This window comes from Callorhinus ursinus, unplaced genomic scaffold (genome assembly GCF_003265705.2).
Source record: "Callorhinus ursinus isolate GAN/ISIS: 27379988/994484 unplaced genomic scaffold, GSC_fseal_2.0 scaffold10, whole genome shotgun sequence".
Lineage (NCBI taxonomy): Eukaryota > Metazoa > Chordata > Mammalia > Carnivora > Otariidae > Callorhinus > Callorhinus ursinus.
In genome coordinates this window covers 37,684,709-37,705,424 of record NW_027397072.1, presented here as the reverse complement: position 1 = coordinate 37,705,424, position 20,716 = coordinate 37,684,709, and the positions used below count along the sequence as shown (strand labels likewise).

General features: G+C 34.6%; 1 protein-coding gene across 2 annotated transcripts in view; it reads right to left on the bottom strand.

Moving 5' to 3' along the window:
- ZC3H6 (zinc finger CCCH-type containing 6) overlaps nucleotides 1-20,716 on the bottom strand; it is a 65,158-nt gene that overhangs the window by 2,362 nt on the left and 42,080 nt on the right. Inside the window, exons 4-11 of one of the 2 annotated variants that reach the window (XM_025868193.2) lie at nucleotides 15,007-15,256; nucleotides 12,508-12,641; nucleotides 8,057-8,173; nucleotides 7,306-7,417; nucleotides 6,480-6,589; nucleotides 5,818-6,071; nucleotides 3,881-4,377; nucleotides 3,125-3,358 (exon numbers count right to left, since the gene is read on the bottom strand). In XM_025868193.2, coding sequence (XP_025723978.1) covers nucleotides 3,125-3,358; nucleotides 3,881-4,377; nucleotides 5,818-6,071; nucleotides 6,480-6,589; nucleotides 7,306-7,417; nucleotides 8,057-8,173; nucleotides 12,508-12,641; nucleotides 15,007-15,256 — 1,708 coding nt within the window. The remainder of the gene's footprint in view (nucleotides 1-3,124; nucleotides 3,359-3,880; nucleotides 4,378-5,817; nucleotides 6,072-6,479; nucleotides 6,590-7,305; nucleotides 7,418-8,056; nucleotides 8,174-12,507; nucleotides 12,642-15,006; nucleotides 15,257-20,716) is intronic. The other variant, XM_073897398.1, reaches the window with a different exon arrangement.

Sequence of the window (20,716 nt, the reverse complement as noted above, 5' to 3'; positions counted from 1 at the left end):
TCATCATACTCTATAAAGAAAGAGGTGTGATATTATAATATGTGTAACGTCCTTCCGGTTAGGGAGAAGTCAGGACCTTTCACTCGGACTGGCCGAAAGGGAACTCAGAGTGTGTGTGGTATGACAGACTTGGGGAAGAAGAGAAAATACTCTTGGAAAAGAATGCTAAAATGTTTTGGATCTCTTTAATTCAAGTAATACTTAAGCTTTGTAGCTCTGGATTTAACAAGATAACAAGGATGAAATATTTTTTAAGAATCTGGAAATAAAACAAAACACTAATAGTACTGGTTAAGGAAGCAATGGGAACCAAGCAAATGAGGGATGAGGCAGAGATTTTTCATTTATAGCTTATTATATTTTTAGATGTTTGACATATGTGAATATATTAGCTATTTAAACATTTAAAAGTAAAAATAACAAAACTAACATCCTGAAATTTATATACTTTAACTTTATGGGAACACTTTGGGCCTTACTCCTGAAGGTTTATATTTAACCCTAGTATGTTAGCACCCTGTTAAGAAGCTTAACTCTCAGAAGTGTTCTCTCTAGTAGTACAGCAGGGATTAGAAACTGATACTACAGGAGGGAGTCTCCTTCCTTTCCATTAAAACATACATACGATGACTTTGAATTGGTAACACAAACACACACACACATGCACACTCCCATACATATATACGTATATATCCTAGAATATTTTGGATTAATACAATATTGGACATATTCTCATTTAACTCCTCTCACTGCTCACTAACATGTTTCCACTGCATGGAACTTTAGTGTTACACATTTAGTTTGAACAGAGTTAAAAAACAGGCGTTGGTATTTAGGGTGAAATTGGGGTTTAAAATTGTATAGACTATATTATCACAATGGAAAAAAGTTTTGTTTTGTTTTTAAAGACTTTATTTTTAAGTAATCTCTCCATCCAATGTGGGACTCGAACTCACAACCCCAAGCATCAAGAATCTCATGTTCCACTGACTCAGCCAGCCAGGCACCCCAACCCAATGGAAAAAAGTCTCACTCATATTTCAGTGTCAGAAAAAACTACTTCTAGACACTAGATCTCTTTTATTCCTCTCTTTGACGTCAGGAAGACCAAAGCTGAACTAGTGATTCACTTTTACCTGTTGCCATTATTTTAAATATTTCTGCATAGCGATTTCACTCCTCACAGAATTTGTTACTTGTTCCAAATAGTAAGATGATCCAAATCTGATCCACAAAAGAAAGATGCTATTTTATTTTGACTTTCATATCAATATATTTCATAAGCCATCTTAAATCCTTTTTGGAATGAGAATGAATATAGAACAGAAGGAAAGTACACCAGTAGAGATAGGCCAATGGAAAGGAAATATTAGATAAGAAATGACAGTTAACAGCTTTTTATCAGCTTTTTATCAAAGGACAGATTAAAATTAAAAGGGCATTAAAATTTATAAAAATGAACATAAACACACAAAAAACCTAGCTATTCACTACTAGGTATTTACCCCAAAGATACAAATGTAGTGATCCAAACAGGCACCTGCACCCCAATGTTCATAGCAGCAATGTCCACAATAGCCAAACTATGGAAAGAGCCCAGATGTCCATCAACAGAATAAAAAGATATGGTGTGTGTACACACACACACACACACACCATGGAACATCATTCAGCCATCAAAAAGAATGAAATCTTAACATTTGCAATGACATGGATGAACTACAGGGTATTATGTTAAGCAAAATAAGTCAGAGGAAGACAATTATCATATAATCTCACTCATATGTGGAATTTAAGAAACAAAACAGGGGAGCATAGGGGAAGGGAGGGAAAAATAAAACAAGATGAAATCAGAGAGGGAGACAAACCGTAAGAGACTCTTAATCAAAGGAAACAAACTGAGGGCTGCCTGAGGGAAGGGGAGTGGGGGATGGGGTAAATGGGTAACGGGCATTAAGGAGGGCACGTGATATAATGAGAACTGGGTGTTATATACAACTGATGAATCACCAAACTCTACTTCTGAAACTAATAATACACTATATGTTAATTAACTGAATTTAAATGAAAAAAAAAACCTAGCTGTTCAAGATTTTTTCTGGATACGGAGAAAAAACCTTCATAAAACATCACCAATTATACTATTATACTACAAAATTTAAATCCAGAAAAACTGTAATTTTCTTGTTTATGAAAATGTAAACTTTTGTAAGACTTTATAGAAAGATTATCATTAAAATTGTTTTTTCTTAAAGTTAAGTTTTAGCACTTTAAGGAGCAAACATAAATTGTACAGGAAATTAACTTATTAGGCATCCCTCATTTCCCTGTGATGTTAAATAAATGAAGAGTTAATGCTACAGATGTTTATATAGTAGCTTGTAGATACCTAATGTTATCTAGTTTTACATATTTATAAATTTTATGCTTAAGAGTGGGCAAACGGGCACCTGGCTGGCTTAGTTGGTGGAGCATGAGACTCTTGGTCTCGGGGTCATGGGTTCAAGCCCCACGTTGGCCATGTAATTTACTTAATAAAAAAATATATATATATATATACACAAAAAAGTGGGCAAACATATCAATTTTGTAATACATAAGAAGAACTGGATGCATTAAGCTTTCTCTCCTTAACTGAATTAACTAATTGCTGTATACTTATTGACATCAAAAACACTAAGGTAAACTTGAGGTTTCCACATAATCTTTTATATTAAAAATAATATTCCTTCATAATATAGTAGAATCTTAAGTATACAGCCTATGCCCATAGAAACTTCTCTAATAACTGAATCATTTTAAACTTGGGCTAGAAGTCAAAATTCCTGAACTGGAAGATGTCTGGTTCCTGTTCTATTTCTTTCTTCCATAAAAAGGGCTTCAGCCCAGGCCTCACACTATAGCTTCAGATCTCACTGCTTCAGGTCAAACTCTTTGCAATTAATTACTAAAGCATTATTGTCACTGGAAACCACAATCAATTCCGAGCAGACACGAGCTACAAGGTAAATTGGAAACAGAATAGACAGTTCAGAGGAGCTCATTTTTCAAATTTTAACCTATTCAAGAGCATTTCAGGAACTGAGTAATCGAAAGTAAGATGCTATCATAACACCTGACACACCTTCTTCCTTGCTTGGTGCCCTTTGAGGTTGGGTGCTGCTTGGTTCATCTTCTTCTTGGTATTTCTGAGTAAGTCTGACAAAAAGAGCTCTCTGCACTGCAGGGAGGAGGCCTGGTGCAGGCAGGGGGCCGTGGCCCTTCGTGTTGCTGCTGCCGTCAGATCCACTCGCACGGTTAGGGGAGTCTTGAACAATGGTTGGCTGATGCTGGGCAAAGTCAACATGCCACATCCCATCTATACACATAACACAGAAAGACACAGACACTGATTTAGCACAGAACTCCACTAGAAATTGAATAATAAGAAATTATAAGAAATTGAAGCTTTAATAATAATTACATTTGATTACCAAACTATTATGTGATTGCAAATATTTTTTTTAAAGATTTTATTTATTTGAGAGAGAGAGAGAGCATGGAGGGGAGAGGCAGGGGCAAGCAGACTCCATGCTGAGTGTGGAGCTGGACGTGGGGCTCGTCTCACGACCAGGAGATCATGACCTGAGCTGAAACCAAGACTCGGACGTTTAACCGACTGAGCAACGCAGGCGCCCGATTGTAAATATTTTTTTAAAGCTATCTAAAGTTCTGGTGTAGCAAATGTTTGGTTAAATTTAAAATATATTTTATGGCTTCAATTTCATTACATTTTACTTAGCTTTATTAAAAACATACACTCTTATCATGTTTTTAATGAAAAATGGAGAAATCCAAAGATTTTAAATTAAAAATGAGTTACTTGAAAAGGTAAACTTACCACCAGAGTTATTGGGTGGCTGAAAATTATGTACAGCATGCTGTGAATAGTAATTATCATAAAATTCAGCTGGGTTTTGTAGGGACTCATAACTGGTGTTGAGCTGCATTTCACCAGTACTTTGCAGGTATGAGGAACCCGGAGAACAGTGATTCTCTCTAGGTACTTTCATCATGTGTTCTGGAAAGCCCGAGCAATGGTAAGCACCACTCATACTCGGTGGTGTCAAAGGTGCATCTGGTTGAACAAGTACCCCAGCTTGACTGTGAGGACCTAAAATTCCAGGTGGAGCAGGTGGCAAAGGTGGGCTGAGTGGCACTGCTGCGCATGGATGATGTCCGGGGGAGCCCGGGTGCATCACAGGACTACTGTGTCCCTGAGACATATTAGGTCCAGGACCTGGACTTGATCCAGAACTATAGATATGTTGAGGATGTGGGCTGCTTTCCTGAAACTGTGGTCCTGGTGGTGAGGTACTGTTATAAAATGCTGGTGGCCTGTAGACAGAAAGAATAATATTTCTTAGCTCAAAGAAAAGAGGCAAACAAGAATGTTATATTTTTAAATATGTATTGGTTAAGTGTGTTTTTCTATATCAGAATGTATGTGTGTGTTTTTTTTTAATTTTATTTATTTATTTGACAGGGAGATAGAGAGAGAACACAAGTAGGCAAAGTGGCAGGCAGAGGGAGAGGGAGAAGCAGGCTCTCCGCCGAGCAGGGAGCCGGACGCGGGGCTCGATCCCAAGACCCCAGGATCATGACCCGAGCCGAAGGCAGCCACTTAACTGACTAAGCCACCCAGGCGCCCCCAGAATGTGTTTTTAAGAAGCAGTTTATTCTACGTTATCTCCAAATGAAAACACCAAATATCAATATATGCATCTTGCCTTCATTTTAGCCCACAGTCTTAACTGACACCATCAGCTGTTCTAAAGCTTACAGATATTTTGAAAAATACAGAAAAGTACAAAGATAAGTAAGAATCACCACTAATCCGGCCACCCAAAGATACATTTTTTGATGAGTTCTCTCCTAGACTTTTTCTAGGCATACACAGACTTACAACTTTTCCATTTCTCATCAATTACTGCTGGCATATAAAAAGACCTTTAGGTTTTGATTGTTCTTCCTTCTGGACATCTTACTAATTTAATTACTATTTCTAACAGTTTTGTCAGTTGATTCCTTCAGGTTTACCAAGGGAAACCACCCAAATAATGAGCTGCCTCTCCATTTCTAACCTTTCATCTATTATGTCTTTCTCTTTTTGCATTGGGTAGGATCTGATCTACAATATTAGCCAAACAGTGGACACACCTGTCTTCCTGGCCTTAACAGAAATAATTTTAACGATTCACATTAACTGTGACATTTCCTATAGATTTCTTGTTCCTCATTTGCTGAGATCTCATTGCTTTCCTGAGTGTTCAGGGTTAAAATAATCAACAATGGACTTAAGGCCCAGGTGCACATCCCTGGGAAAGGGCCGCAGGACTGGAATGGTGTTGTTAGGAAATGCAAATCTGGATGCAGCTTACCCAAAGGTTTTCCTCTAATAGCCCAAGGAAATAATTCTCTAAAAGAATCAAATATTCTGGAAACATGCTAATGCCACTATTTGAAAATGTTATCAATGTCGAATGTAGCCTCGTAACGAATTGGGAGAAATACCAACGTCATCCACCTGGCAGTGTCCTTCAGGGTTACTATGTGGAGAGGTTTCTGAAGCTGTTAAGGATTCCACAGAGAGAAGCACTGATGGCATGCAGCAGAGGGCAGAGACAAAGAGGAAGCAGGAAGAGCAATCGGGGTAAATGCCAGGTATCTGCTATCTCTATCTAAGTTTAATTATATGATTAACATGGAATACATGTTAGTTCCTTAATAAGAACTTTTAGGGGAAAAAGGATGCCATTTTTGAGAATTTTAACTTACTTCTTCCCAATCTTATGTGCTAAATCCACAGTAGGTTTTACAACTATTTCAAAAAGAGATGGGATTTTCTTGAAATCATCAGAGAGATCGGTCTGAAAATCGTCTTCGGGATCAGAAAAGGGAAAATGCTCTGGTGGGGTTGGCAGAAGCCCAACTCCTGGAGGTGGTTTGGGAAGAGGAGTTATGCCCCGTTTTCTAAGTTCTTCTAATTCTCGTTCATCTTCATTTGTGGCTTCTTCTTCAGTGTTCAACACCTAAAAATGATTGGCAAAGATTACTATTCCAAAACAAGCTTTCTTCCTTACATTTAAAAACTGTGAAGACTTCAATAAACCAGTTTTGTTATTAGAAAAATATCATTTTGAAGTTAAAATGGTCAGAGCGCGCTAACTCATTTTTGATAATGAGGTTCAAAATGGTAAAGGATATTTCTCAAAGTACCTTAGCTTTTTAATGGCAGAACAAGAGTAAGAATGATTCTTAATTCCTAGTCCAATATTTCTCCTTTTCTAACACACTACATTCATAGATTAAAACATAAAATAACAAATCCTTGATTTCTCAGGAGACTTTTATGAAATACGATTTATAAAATATGATTCAAGTCAAATGAATCTGTGGTAAGACCTAACAAATAATTGAAGTGCACAAATATTACTTACTTTGTCCAAAAGTTTCTTTGTTTCTTTAGTCAGATCATCATGTGAAAATTTGCAATTGTCTCCTTGGTAACATTTTGCTCCACTATGATAGAACTTACATGGAAATTCATGTAAATAAAAATATTAAGGAAGAGACTAATAAGTAAAATCAAACTCTAGTATTTTTAAATCCAAAAACATAACTGTGCTGAGTCAATAAGGCTGTATTACTATATATTGTACTGAATTTTTTACAATCATGTCAGTTTAGACAATTTAATTTTTAAGATGAAATATTTCAATTATGTAGCAAAACAAAGATTTTAATCTTCCTTACTATATTTAGCTAGAAAAATTTTTAAATAAAAAATATAATTGCTATAGCAAATACTATAGTATGTCAATTATGTAAATTCCATTACTTTCCACAATAAAAATTGTAGACAGAGCAAATAAATTTTGTAGTAAGAGCTGATATCAATAAAGAAAACAAAAGGGCTCGAAATGTCATGTTAAAGTCAAATATCCCAAGATGAAAACTGTAAGCCAAGCTACCTCATGATTTTGAAAACAAATTTTAAACTTCTAAAGAAAATATTAAATCCAGAAGTTTATTGAAAAATATGCCATTTTTAGGTGGTTTACAGTTCAGGAAATTCCTGTAGGGTTTTAGGAAATTTATTACTGTAATCAGCACTTTGACAAGATCAAGAGAAAAAAATCATATGACCATAGCAGAAGCTATTTTAAATTTAAAACCAAAGTAAGTTTTCTAGGGATTTTAAAAAACCTCAGTAATGTTTTACAACCTCAAAATTTTGGTTAACATCTTCTTAATAAAGGATATTATGCATATAAATGCAGTTCTCTCCTTTGGTACAATATCCTTGTAAATAAAATTTGCAGATCTCCTTTCTCTTCTCCAACTCTGCATCATGATCAAATTTACACTGATCTCCCTGTCACAAAAGAGAAAAAAGAGAAAAAAGAAAGAGAGAGAAAAAAAGTAACAACTGAGTTTTTTCTATGGTGTTCCATGGTGGAATTGTGGCCATATCTTCAGTGTTTAAATAATGATCTAATAATAATTCAAACAATCCCTTGGAAGTCTTGCCCAGGACAGTGGATGTGGCTATGTGCAGAGGCAGCATGGTGAGCATGGCCTCAGAGGCTGCTGCCTGGGTTCCACCAGCACTCACCATTTCTAGCTGAGCTACTGTGGGCACATATTTAACCTCTTGGTTTGGCCATGTATAAAACAGGGATAATAACAATAACTACTTCATAGGGTTGCTGTAAAGATTAAAAAATTTAACATTAATAATCCACTTTGAACAGTACTTGCCACATAGCATTATGTGTTTGTTAAATAAAATCTGAGTTCAACAAATTATATTACTGTCCCAGAATACACTTAAATGAGCTCTGATGTACAGTATTTCCATAGATACACTTTGAAGATATGTTTTGAGAACCAGCTTTATTATTATAACTGTATGAGAAATGAAAAAAAAAAACTAACCATCCCCAAAAAAGACTTTACATCTTAAAGATTATTTTGGAAGTTAAAATGATTTATGATACCCCCCAAAATTTACCTTAATACATCTCCCTTCCAGAAAGTATTTACAGATTTGTTTTCCTTTGTGTTCCACTGTGTGCTGATTAATGAATTCCTGAGTCATAACCTTCCATTTTTTCCCTGGTTTACTATACTGTAAGAAAGAAAAAATCATTTGAATACAACATATGAAATATTACATATGTACTAAAATGGATAGTCAAATGGATTGGGAAAGCAGTACAAACTACTATTTAAAGTGGTCAAGAGCGGACATTCAGACACTATACACTTCCTTGGAGAGATACGCTTCTCATACACTGCTCACTGCTACCGGCAGTTGCAAAGAACCCTCTTTCTATTTTAATGAGGCTGTACACTTTTTTAAGATAAAATTTTGAAAACCTTGAAAATTAACAATAATACTCTGTTGACAAAGATGTTAAATGTGCATTCTTGTGATTGTTGATAGCTATGTTATAAAAGATTTATAATATCCATACTGTTCGACACAAAATTTGCACTTTTCAGGAGTATTCTGAAGGAATTATCAGGGAGGCACACATACATTTATTCACAAAAATTACTGCAGAATTACTTTACATGATAAAACAACAAACAAGCAGACACCTAGAAATACTCTACACATCCCAAACAACGAGGCCAGTCAAATACATTATGATGCAGATCAGTGTAGATTAGTATGAAATCATTACAAACTGATGAGATGGAAAGACAATTTGGGGACATAAGAAAATGTTCACAGTACTTTAGTAAGTGGAAAACTGATCTGAATTTTATAATAATAAATACAAAGAAAAAAGACTAAAAGAATATAACCCCATGTTTAATAGTGTATGTCTCTAGATGGATCTCCAAAAAATTAGAGATATTTTGCATGTGTGGTTATTCTGTACTTCCTATAGGAAAAAAAAAAAGAGGGAGGATGTATTTCCTTTAACTTTTAAAAAATAACAAAAAGAAGTATACGGTAGAAATTCTCACAGCCCTACCTACCTGTTTTCCTTACTTTCTCCTTAGACCCCTATTCAACTTTTGCTATGAGTACAAGAAGACTGAGCAACAAGAGCAGGATGCTTAGCCATGCTAAGGACTTAGATTCATGAGCTCTGAAAAAATAGCACTGTTTTTCAAACACCTGGTATGCACCATGCTTTGTATATAGCAGGAACTCACAATAACTATTTGCTCTTCTAATTTGATTTGTTTCCCTTTCCTTCAATTTGCTAGGAGATGGAGAACAAAACACAACCTACTGAAAATAGGAAACTGCCTCAGAGCAAACACTTGAGGCAAAGCATGGCTAGACTTAAATTTGATCCTCAGCGTTCGCATTTGAAATATATGTTTTACTGTAAGAATTCTGGGGAAAAAAAGTACAAAAACACCAAGAAAAGAGATAATCCTATAGGTTCTTTTAAAAAATATAAGTATACCCAAATTGCCCCAGGAAAACACAATGAAATTGCTTATACTATTCTTGACAGGATCATTTAAAATGTCTTAAATTTATGTAAATTTGACTCACAAACATTTTCTTTCCAGGCTCATTTAGAAAAAGTAGATATAAATGACCAGCTCACATATGCCTTCTGTACAAAGAATGGTGGCCATAATAAAATAGGAAGCCAAGGAGAATGCATTATACAAAACCAATAGGCCAACTTGGAGAATATAACTGAAATTGAAAAGTAAAATAGTAAGTAATCACCAAAAAACCCCCAAAACCACCCTGAAAAATGCACCAAGTTGTACCTCTATTTCATCAATAACGCATTCTATGTTACTTTCTAATCATGTGCCTCATTGTTTTAATAGAGGATAGTGGGTTTTTTTATTTTGTTTTTCAGTTTAGTTTAGTAGTTTAGTTTAGTTTAAATGAGTAGAAAGTATATCAGTATCCATAACCATGAGAAACCTAATTATAATCAAGATATTCTAGAAAATCTAAAGCAGCTTTAACAATTAAATTTTAGGACAAAATAACATGCCTAGAAGATCTGATCTTTTAAGTCTAAGCCTGTAGAAGCAACATGAATGTCCCCTACCCTAAGATCTCTTGTAATATAAGAGTTGGAAGAACCACAGAAGTCATTTAGTTCATCAGCCTCACTAGACAAATGTGAAAAGTGAATATTAGAGAAATTAGTGACTTGCCAAGGGTCGTATGGCAAGTTAGCGGTCAAGATAGCTAGAACTCTTTGCACTGTATCATACCACCTCTAAGAAAACACAATTCAAGAAAGAGGGAGAGAAAGGAAAGATGGAGAGAGGGAAAACTAAAGTACCTATTTGGTTATTTTAAAATGTATTTATTCTAGAAGATGTATTATATTGGCATAAGGAACAAGAGCATAAAATATTTTTAAAAATATATAAGGAAGAGGGAACGAAAAGATTTGCCAGCAAAATAATATGTATTTACGGAAAATGTAATAGATGTTATAAATACGAAAAAAATAAGGGAGGTTTTATGGCCAACAGAATCAATAAGTCCTTCAAATCTATCAAAAATTTACTTGTTCTGTGACCACACAGAGTTTTCAAGACAGTTCGTGTAGACATGCAGGTATCTGTGAATTTATCTGGCTTTGGGAAGATCTCACACTCCCTGGAAAGGATGGAAATGGATCTATGTTGGCCACTCTAGCATGTTCACTCTACCCTGGATAGGTTTCCCCCAGACCACTCCCGAACAGGAGCTACTTGCTTGGGATCTGGCACTCTCCTGGTTGAGTGGAATCATAACAAGAAATCTCTCTTGACAGCCAATAAACTGACACAGTTGATAATATTTTAATCTTAGTAAGCAAAAGGAAAAATATTCTAAATCTGATGAATGCAAAAGAAAAAATTTATTCTGATTTTCTATAACATGATAAAGACTCTTTTAGTTGCAATCCAGATCTGTAAACATGTTAGTGCTTGAAAGTCTCCTTAGAGTTAATTTAATACCATACTTTCATTTTACAGATTAAGCAAATTGAAGCTCAGATTCAGGTAGTGACTTGTTCAAAGGCACACTTTCTTGGAAGCTAATTTTTTTTCCAAGCATAGTGTGTACCTATTGGATATAGGAGAAAGCTTACTTTCAGATAGCATTCATATTAATTTGGTCTAGGGAAAGGAGCACACTCTAGAGGAATGTAGGAAGTTGGACAGGCAGGTTACAATTACTCAGAAATTCTACGCTTGTTTCCAAAGCTGCTATTCCATGGAACAGTGAGTTGGCTCAATTAATGTTAATAGATTGGGCAGGGGTGGGGGGAAGTTCAGGGTCAAGTAAAATATGAAAACAATGGATTGAACAAAGTAAAACAGGCTTTTTTATACCTAATTTGCAAGAAGCCTTTAATACATTAATGTCAACTGAGAATCCCCAAGAGTAGACTGGCATATGCTGGGTTTCACAAATTTATTTGGGCCTGAACTTCTTTTTTTAGGTCATACCTATTAACATCTCCCTAAATAGTATACTAAGGAGTACATATTAAGAAATCTTTGCCCCTTGGGGCACCTGGGTAGCTCAGTCACTAAGCATCCGCCTTTGGCTTGGGTCATGATCCCAGGGTCCTGGGATGGAGCCCCGCACTGGGCTCCCTGCTCGGTGGAGAGCCTGCTTCTCCCTCTCCCTCTCCCCCTGCTTGTGTTCCCTCTCTCACTGTCTCTCTCTCTAATAACTAAAATCTTAAAAAAAAAAAAAAAAAAAAGAAAGAAAGAAATCTTTGCCCCTTATCTTTAAACCCAGACATCAGAAAATCAAGCATTTTCACATTACAATATATTGCTATCCCTTTACTCTCACTCAAGGTTGTAGCTTTTAATAACCTACCCTTGCTCTGTATAATTCAATCAATCTTACTGGAACAGTGGCAGAATACTGGATTTGGACCACTTTAATCCCAAGAGTCGCAACAAGGCTGAAATGTACATGTTCAGAATTCAATTCAACATATATTTATTCACTATTTACTATTCACAATGTACACAAACTCATCTTTCCAACCATTTATAGTGCCTTTTCTTCTCTTTCAATGCTTTCAGTTCTAATAAGTTAATTTACCGCTACAGTATCTCCCTTCTTATTAGCCATGCTTCATATTGAGCAATTAGCATTTTATTGCCCTTTGCATCTGGGGAAGATGACTCCTAGGAAAGTAAAGTACAACAGAGAACTACTAGAATCACATTTTTGCTTTCCGACATACCAGTTTTATTTTGAGGTGCTTTCAAACACATTAATTTTATTTCAAGGTCACCTAAATTTACATCTCTATACTAGTATCTGGACTAATTAAAACAACAATTCTTTTATTTCTTTTTTTAGAATCTATTTATACTCATTTGATCTTAGCTGGAAATTTTTCATTCACTAGGAAAGTAGCATTAAAATCACAATGCTTTCTTTGCAGCCAAATAGGTTAAAAGATGGAAAAGCTCTCCTCATTATCTATAAATTCTCAGTACCTCTTGATAGTCATCCATTCCTGAAAAAATATTAGGCCCTTTATTGGTTCTTCCCCCACGGTCTTTGCGTTTGATTTTCTTCGGCAAACCACGTCCACGACCAACATTAAAAGTTTTAACCCTCTGTTCAATACCTAAAAGAGTTAAAATGTACTTCAAATATTATAGAAAAACAACACACCTGTCAACCTATCAGTTTATAGGGAACAGCATATTTTAAATAGTCTATAATATACAGTGCATTTTTTTTTCTTCCTCTCTAGATTCAGTGAAAAAAAATTAATTAAATCTTTACATTTTACTTTCCAGGTAGTGCTTCTCATTCTTTTTTTTTTTTTAAGGGATGTTAACAATAAGGAGGTCAAGGCACCAGAATACACATGGCTACAGAAGTCAAAGCTAGTTTTGTTCTTTTCAATTTTCCTTTGAATAGGAAATAACAAGGCTTTCTGTTTTTAAGGGAATTAAATATTATATTCATCCTTAAAGAAGACATTGTAGGTATTAGTGGTTAATTTGACCAAATTGAGTTTCTAGTGATAATTTTGAGTAGGTATCACATATATTTCCAAGTAAAATTTATACCTGTCTTTTACTTTTAAAACACTTAGCATTTAAAAGTATCTAAAATTGCAAAAATTATGTATTAGGATGGTAAGTTACTATATAGAGTCATTTCTCATTCTACCAAAGTCACATCAAACATACATTTTCTTATGTATTAAGCGATCTTAAACCTACAGAACAGCAAATAAATATATGAAAAAATGTTTTAAATATATGAAAAAATGTTTTACTTCATTAAAAAGAAATAAAAGAAATTAAAAATTTAAAAATAACATACCAATTTTTATCTCAAAGAATAGTGTTGGTATGGATTTGGAGAAATTGGCATTTTCACACACTGGTGGGGTGTTATAAATTGGTCTATCAACTTTTTGGAAATCAACTTGGTATGTAGATAAAAAATTTTCAAACGTGTGGCTACATCTTTTGATTCAATTCTGCATTTTAGAATTTATTCTTAAGAAAAAATATTTGTGAAGATGCTCTTTGAGACATGTATAAATATATAGGGTTAATCACAGAATTTAAAAAAAATGGGTGCAACTTAAATCTCAAGTGATTACGATCACACAAACCTAAGAATCTGTTAGACAAATTATGGTATATCTATTTAATTGAATAGAATGTTAGCATTAAAAGCTACTCATTAACATAAGAATGATACAATTCATAGTTAAGGGAAAAAACAAGTTAAACAGTATGCATAGTTTTTTGTTAAAAATAACTGTCAGAAAAATTCTGGAAGAATGTACACCAAAAATATTAATAGTAGTTATATCTGGTGTAGGGATTCAAAGTATTTTTGTTTTATCTTTGATCTTTGTTATTGTTTCCACACATGGAAAAAGTTTTCTGCATCTGACCATATATTACTTTCATAACTGAGGGGGGGAAAATGAATGTCCAAAATAAAAGAATACTCAATTCTTTAACAGAACAAACAGGAAGAGCCTGAAAGGGAAAACCCCAGGTGGGAATGGATGAGCAAAACCTCTCTATGTTCCCTTATTCCCCAAGTGGAATGATTCCTGACACCACTATGTCTAGACTTCAGGAACAAACTTAACTAATTACAATAGCATATGCACAGACAAATTCCTTTCCTTTTTTAGGTCAGCAAAGCCTGGATTCATATTTTTCAAAGGAATTTTGCTAGGAAATCCAGAAAAAATAAAGTCATAAAAACAATCACATTTACTCATAACTGATTCCTTTTTTCAACAATATAGAAAGTATAGTAACATTGGGTTAGGGGCTCACTCCTTCACCTCAGCCTCATCTTGCTCCAGTTTTCTTGAAGCAGACATTGAGTGGACAATTTGTAAGGTTGATTTGACTTTTATGTGACCCATAGTTTCTATGGCAACTTGCCCTGGTCTCTCCAGGGATCATGTGCCTCAATACAGCAGAGGAAGTGATGATCACTTGGGAAATTTCTTAGTTTATGTTCTTATTTCCAATCTTGAAGGATATCCATAATCCTAAGTGTAAGTACATTTGCACAGCAAAGATGATCATCATCTTTTAAAGTCTAATAAAAGAATAGCTCCCCAGAATTCTGTCTTTATAGGTCTAAAATATAAAGCGATGCACAGAGTAACAGAAATAACTGAAAAAGGTAAGCCATTTTTTCAGTATACTGATATCATTATACAAGGAAAGGGAAAAAATGTAATGGGAAAGTTGTTTTACATTTTTATATACTTTTAAAATATTAGGTATCTTTCTAATTCAAATATGAAGAGATCATGCAGACTAAAATATTTGTAGATGTTTGTCCTCAAAATCTATAAAATAAAGAAAAACAAATTCAGGAACCATGGGAACAAGCTGATCTTGAGAAGGGACTAAGAAATTTAAGTTGTTACTCCACAGCTGCCTGTTGTAATAAGGCTCTCCTATTCAAAAACAGACTGACAATTTTGCACTTACCTTGCTGGGCTTTCATTCTTTGTTTTTTCCCTGGTTCTTTAGAAAATGATGATCCTAAAGCTGTAGTTGAGGTTTCTTTAGCTTGTCTGTACTGTTTCAGCTGACTGGCAAAATCTTCGTCTGTCTCCTGACTGTAGGTGCCGAAGTTGTCATCACTGTACGTACTGTACTCATCATACTCTTTACTTTTAAATTTTTTGTTATGTTGGCTCTTCTTTGATGTCATGTAGCTTCCTGATAAGTGTCCATGCTAAGTGAAAATGGACAATCATTATCAGGATTTTTCAGTTAAATAAATGAATTGATAGTAATACAGGACATCTGTTTTCCCTCAGAAATTTGGAGAAAGAAGGGGAAGATGGTTGTAGTTCTAACTCTTGGTTAGTACTTGTCTATGACAGTATTTAAAGCTAAAGTATTTAAAGTTCAAAAAGCTAAATGCTACTCTGGTATTATTAAACATTCTAAAGTTCATAGATCTTGCTGGTGAGTGTGTTTTGTTCACTTTTTGTTTTCCAGGTCCCATGTCTCAATATATGAGTATAAAAGTATACTCAAAAACCCACACCATTACACATGAATTCCTTCTCCAAAAAATTTAGTCTTTTTGAAAATATGGAAAATACAGTAAAATAGCCTGAAGTGGAAGAAAATATATATTCTCCTAATATTGTCCCAAATGACAAATTTAAGCATATTATACTTAATTAAAAAAAAAATGTGTGGAAATTTTAGAAAAAGGAAATGTTTATATCTGAGGCCTAACAAGGATTTCCCTAAAAGTTAAAAACATCTAGTGAAAAAATTGCTCATTAGGAAATATTTATTATACTATACATTATTAATCTTATTAATAATTTATTTTACTAAAACATATGAAAACTAAGAATATACTTTAGTCCTACAATTTTTTTTTTAAAGTAGCATGGAACCAAACGCGGGGCTTGAACTCACAACCCTGAGATCAGGACCCGGACACTTAACCAACTGAACCATACAGGCACCCCTAGTCCTACAATTTTATTTAATGATAGTATTCAATTCCATCTCTATTCACTAAAATATTTGTATTAGTTCGGTCATATCTTCTGTCAAATGTTTTTAAAAGAAAGAAAGAAAAAAATGCACCTAATTACAGTTTAAAGATCTAGCAAAACCCAGACCATGACTCATTTTCAGCTTAGCACATTTTAAATACAATATAAAAATACTGTCTGCCCTGGCAGATTACCAACATGAGACTATGAGTTTTTAATAAAATGCAGGGAAATATTAAGATCTTTTCAGTAATTATAAAATAGAGAAAAAAACACTTAACTAAACATACCAAGAAAATCAATTAGCTCATCAATTTAAAATTTTAAAGATATTGTATTAGGCTTCTGACTTATTTTGAGCAGTGTTTTTTTTTTTTTTAAAGATTTCATTTATTTATTTGTCAGAGAGAGAGAGAGCCCAAACAGGGGGAGCAGCAGAGGCAGAGGGAGAAGCAGGCTCCCCACTGAGCAGGGAGCCCGATGTGGGGCTTGATCCCAGGACCCTGGGATCATGACCTGAGCCTAAGGCAGGTGCCCAACTGACTGAGCCACCCAGGTGTCCCTTGAGCAGTGTTTTAGAAATTTTTTTTGTTGTTTGTTGTTTTTAAAATCAACTATTCTCATCTAGCACTTCAGAAATTCAGAAAGGGATTTATAATTGTAGCCAAAAGGCAGTGTTTGACATTTTTAATAAAAAACTATGAAAATAAAATAAAAATAATTACTTAGATTAAGGTGAAGATTAATTAATTAGTTGAATGATGTTGACTTTGCCTCTTATTAAAAAATGTGATTCCATGACATGCTAGACCAGATGGATTTAATAGATATATTCAGAACATTCCATCCTAAAACAGAATACACATTCTTTTCAAGTGCACATGGAACACTCTCCAGAATAGATCACATATTAGCTCACAAAACAAGTCTCAACAAATTCAAAAAGACTGAAGTTATACCATGCATCTTTTCTGACCATAATACATTATGAAACTAGAAATCAATCATTAGAAAAAATCTGGAAAGAGCACAAATACATGGAGGTTAAATAAGATGCTATTAAACAATGAGTGGGTCATCCAAGAAATCAAAGAAGAAATCAAAAAAATACATGGAGACAATTGAAAATGAAAACACAATGGTCCAAAATCTTTGGGATGCAGCAAAAACAGTTCTAAGAGGGAAGTTTCTAGCAATACAAGTCTACTTCAAGATGCAAAACAAAACAAAACAAAAAACTCAATAACCTCACCTTATACCTAAAGGAGTTAGAAAAAGAACAAATAAAACCAAAAATCAAAAGAAGGAGGGAAATAATAAAGATTAGAGGAGAAATAAATGATATAGGAAACTAAAAAAGCAATAGAACAGATCAGTGAAACCAGGAACTGGTTCTTTGAAAAGACAACAAAATTGATTAAATCTCTAGTCAAACTCATTAAAAAAAAAAAAGATTCAAATAAACAAAATCAGAAACAAAAGAGGAGAAATAACAACCAATACCACAGAAACACAACAGACTGTAAGAGAATAAATATTATGAAAAATATGCCAACTAACTGGACAACCTAGAAGAAATGGATAAATTCCTAGAAACACATAACCTACCAAAACTGATCAGGAAGAAATAGAAAAATTTGAACAGACTTATTATTAGCAATGAAATTGACTCATTAATCCAAAAACTCCCAATAAACAAAAGCCCAGGATCCAGATGGTTTCACAGGTGAATTCTACCAAACATTTAAAGAAGAGTTAATACCTATTCTTCTCAAACTTTTCCAAAAAATAGAAGAGGAAGAAAAACTTCCAAATTCATTCTATGAGGCCAGCATTATCCTGATTCCAAAATCAGATCAAACACCACCAAAAAAGAGAACTACAGGCCAATATCTCTGATGAATATTTATGCAAAAATCCTCAACAAAATATTAGCAAACTGAATCCAACAATACATTAAAAATATCACTCATGACATTCAAGTGGGATTTATTCTTGGGCTGCAAGGGTGATTCAATAATCACAAATCAATCACTGTGATACATCATATCAATAAGAGAAAGGATAAAAACCATATGAGCATTTCAATAGAAGAAGAAAAAGCATTTAACAAAGTACATCCATTCATGATAAAAATCCTCAACAAAGTAGGTTTAGAAGGAATATACCTCAACATAATAAAGGCCTTATATGAAAAACCCACAGCTAACATCCTCAAGGGAAAAACAGAGCTTTCCCCCTAAGGTCAGGAATAAGACAAGGATGTCGATTCTCACCTCTTTTATTCAACACAGTACTGGAAATCCTAGCCACAGCAATCAAACAAGAGAAAGGAATAAAAGGCACCCAAATTGGTAAGGAAGAAGTAAAATTTTCACTATTTCCAGATGACACGATACTATATATAGAAAACTCTAATGACTCTACCAAAAAACTACTAGAATTGATGAATGAATTCATTAAGGTCACAGAGCCTACAAAATCAATGTACAGAAATCTGTTGCATTTCTATACACTAATAATGAAGCAGCAGAAAGAGAAATTAAGAAAACAATCCCATTTACAATTGCACTAAAAATAATAAAATACCTAGGAATAAACTTAACCAAAGAGGTGAAAAATCTGTACTCTGAAAACTATAAAACATTGATGAAAGAAACTGAAACTGAAGATGAGGGATGCCTGAGTGGCTGTCGGTTAAGTGTCTGTCTTCAGTTCAGGTGGGATCAAGCCCCACATCGGGCTCTCTGTTCAGCGGGGAGTCTGCTTCCCCCCCCACTCATGCTTGCACTTTCTCGCTCTCTCCCTCTCTGAAATAAATAAATAAATAACATCTTAAAAAAAATAAATTGAAGATGACACAAACAAATGGAAAGACATTCCATGCTCATGGATTGGAAAAACAAGTATCATTAAAATGTTTATCCTACCTAAAGCAATCTATAGATTTAATGCAATCCCTATCAAAATACCAAGAGCATTTTTTACAGAACTAGAATAAACAATCCTAAAATTTGTATGGAACCATAAAAGACTTCGAGTAGGCCAAAACAATTTTGAAAAAAAAACCAAAACAAAACTGAGGTATCACAATTCCAGACTTCCAGTCATATTACAAAGCTGTAGTAATCAAAACAGTATAGTACTAGCACAAAAACAGACATATAGATCAATGGAACATAATAGAAAGCCCAGAAATAGCCCCACAATTATATGGTCAATTAATCTTTGACAAAAAGACAAGCATATGCAATGGGAAAAAGACAGTCTTGGGGCACCTGGGTGGCTCAGTTAGTTAAGCGTCTGCCTTCAACTCAGGTCATGATCCCAGGGTCCTGGGACAGGACAAATGGTGTTGGGAAATTTGGACAGATACACGCAAAAGACTGAAATTGGACCACTTTCTTACACCATACACAAAAACAAACTCAAATGGATTAAGGACCTAATTGTGAGACCTGAAACCATAAAACCATAAAAATCCTAAAAAAGAGCACAGGTAGTAATTTCTTCGACACTGGCTGTAACATCTTTCTAGATGTGTCTCTTGAAGTAGGGGAAACAAAAGCAAGAATAAACTGTTGGGACTACATCAAAATAAAAAGCTTCTGCTCAGCAAAGGAAACAACTAACAAAACTAAAAAGACAACCTACTGAATGGGAGAAGATATTTGCAAATGACATATTTGATAAAGGGTCAGTATCCAAAATATACAAAGAACTTATCAACTCAACAACAAAAAGCAAATCATCCAAAAAAATGTGATTCTATTAATTCTTCAATGATATATTTCAATACTCTATGACTAAAGAGTACTCTTTAAAGAGTATGAATTTTTCTCTGCAGATTAGATGCTTGTTATAAAAACTTTTAAGTCTTTTTTTTTTTTAAGCAGGCTCCACACCCAGCACAGAGCCCAATGGGGGGCTTAAACTCACAACCCTGAGGAGCAAGACCCAAGCTGAGATCAAGAGTCGGATGCTTAACTGACTGAGCCATCCATGTGCCCCAAAAACTTTTAATTATTCTTTTTAAGATTTTATTTATTTATTTGACACAGAGAGAGCACAAGTAGGCAGAGCGGTAGGCAGAAGGAGAGGGAGAAGCAGGCTCCTGGCCAAGCAGAGAGCCCGATGCGGGGCTCAATCCCAGGATCCCGGGATCATGACCTGAGCTGAAGGCAGACGCTTAACCAACTGACCCACCCAGGTGCCCCAAAAACTTTTAATCCTTAATATTAATTTAATTCTCTGATTTTTCACAGCTTTTACAAAAATAATCTCCATATTCCTACTTTTTAAAATAGAATTATCCCTAAACTTTCTATATACACCCCTAGCTAGTTTTCCCAACTGCAAATACTCCTAATAGCCCTCTAATGATGCAAACCTGCCCCCCATCCCAGGGCTCCTTCTGCAGTGAAAGACTCTAATGTTTGGGTCTGGGCATCACCCATGCAGTGCTAGTGCTCCACGAAGCACTAAATGGATGACATTACAGGAGCAGCCCCAGTTCTCTAGGTGAGTATCTCTGTATGCTTCACATGCTCATCATTTGGAACAAACAAAATGCATTCATCAGCAAGGATCTAGCAAGTATTTTTTTAAAGCCTTCCTGCAAGAAGATAACAGAAATGAAAAAGCCTATAAGTTCTACACTTAGGATACAGTTT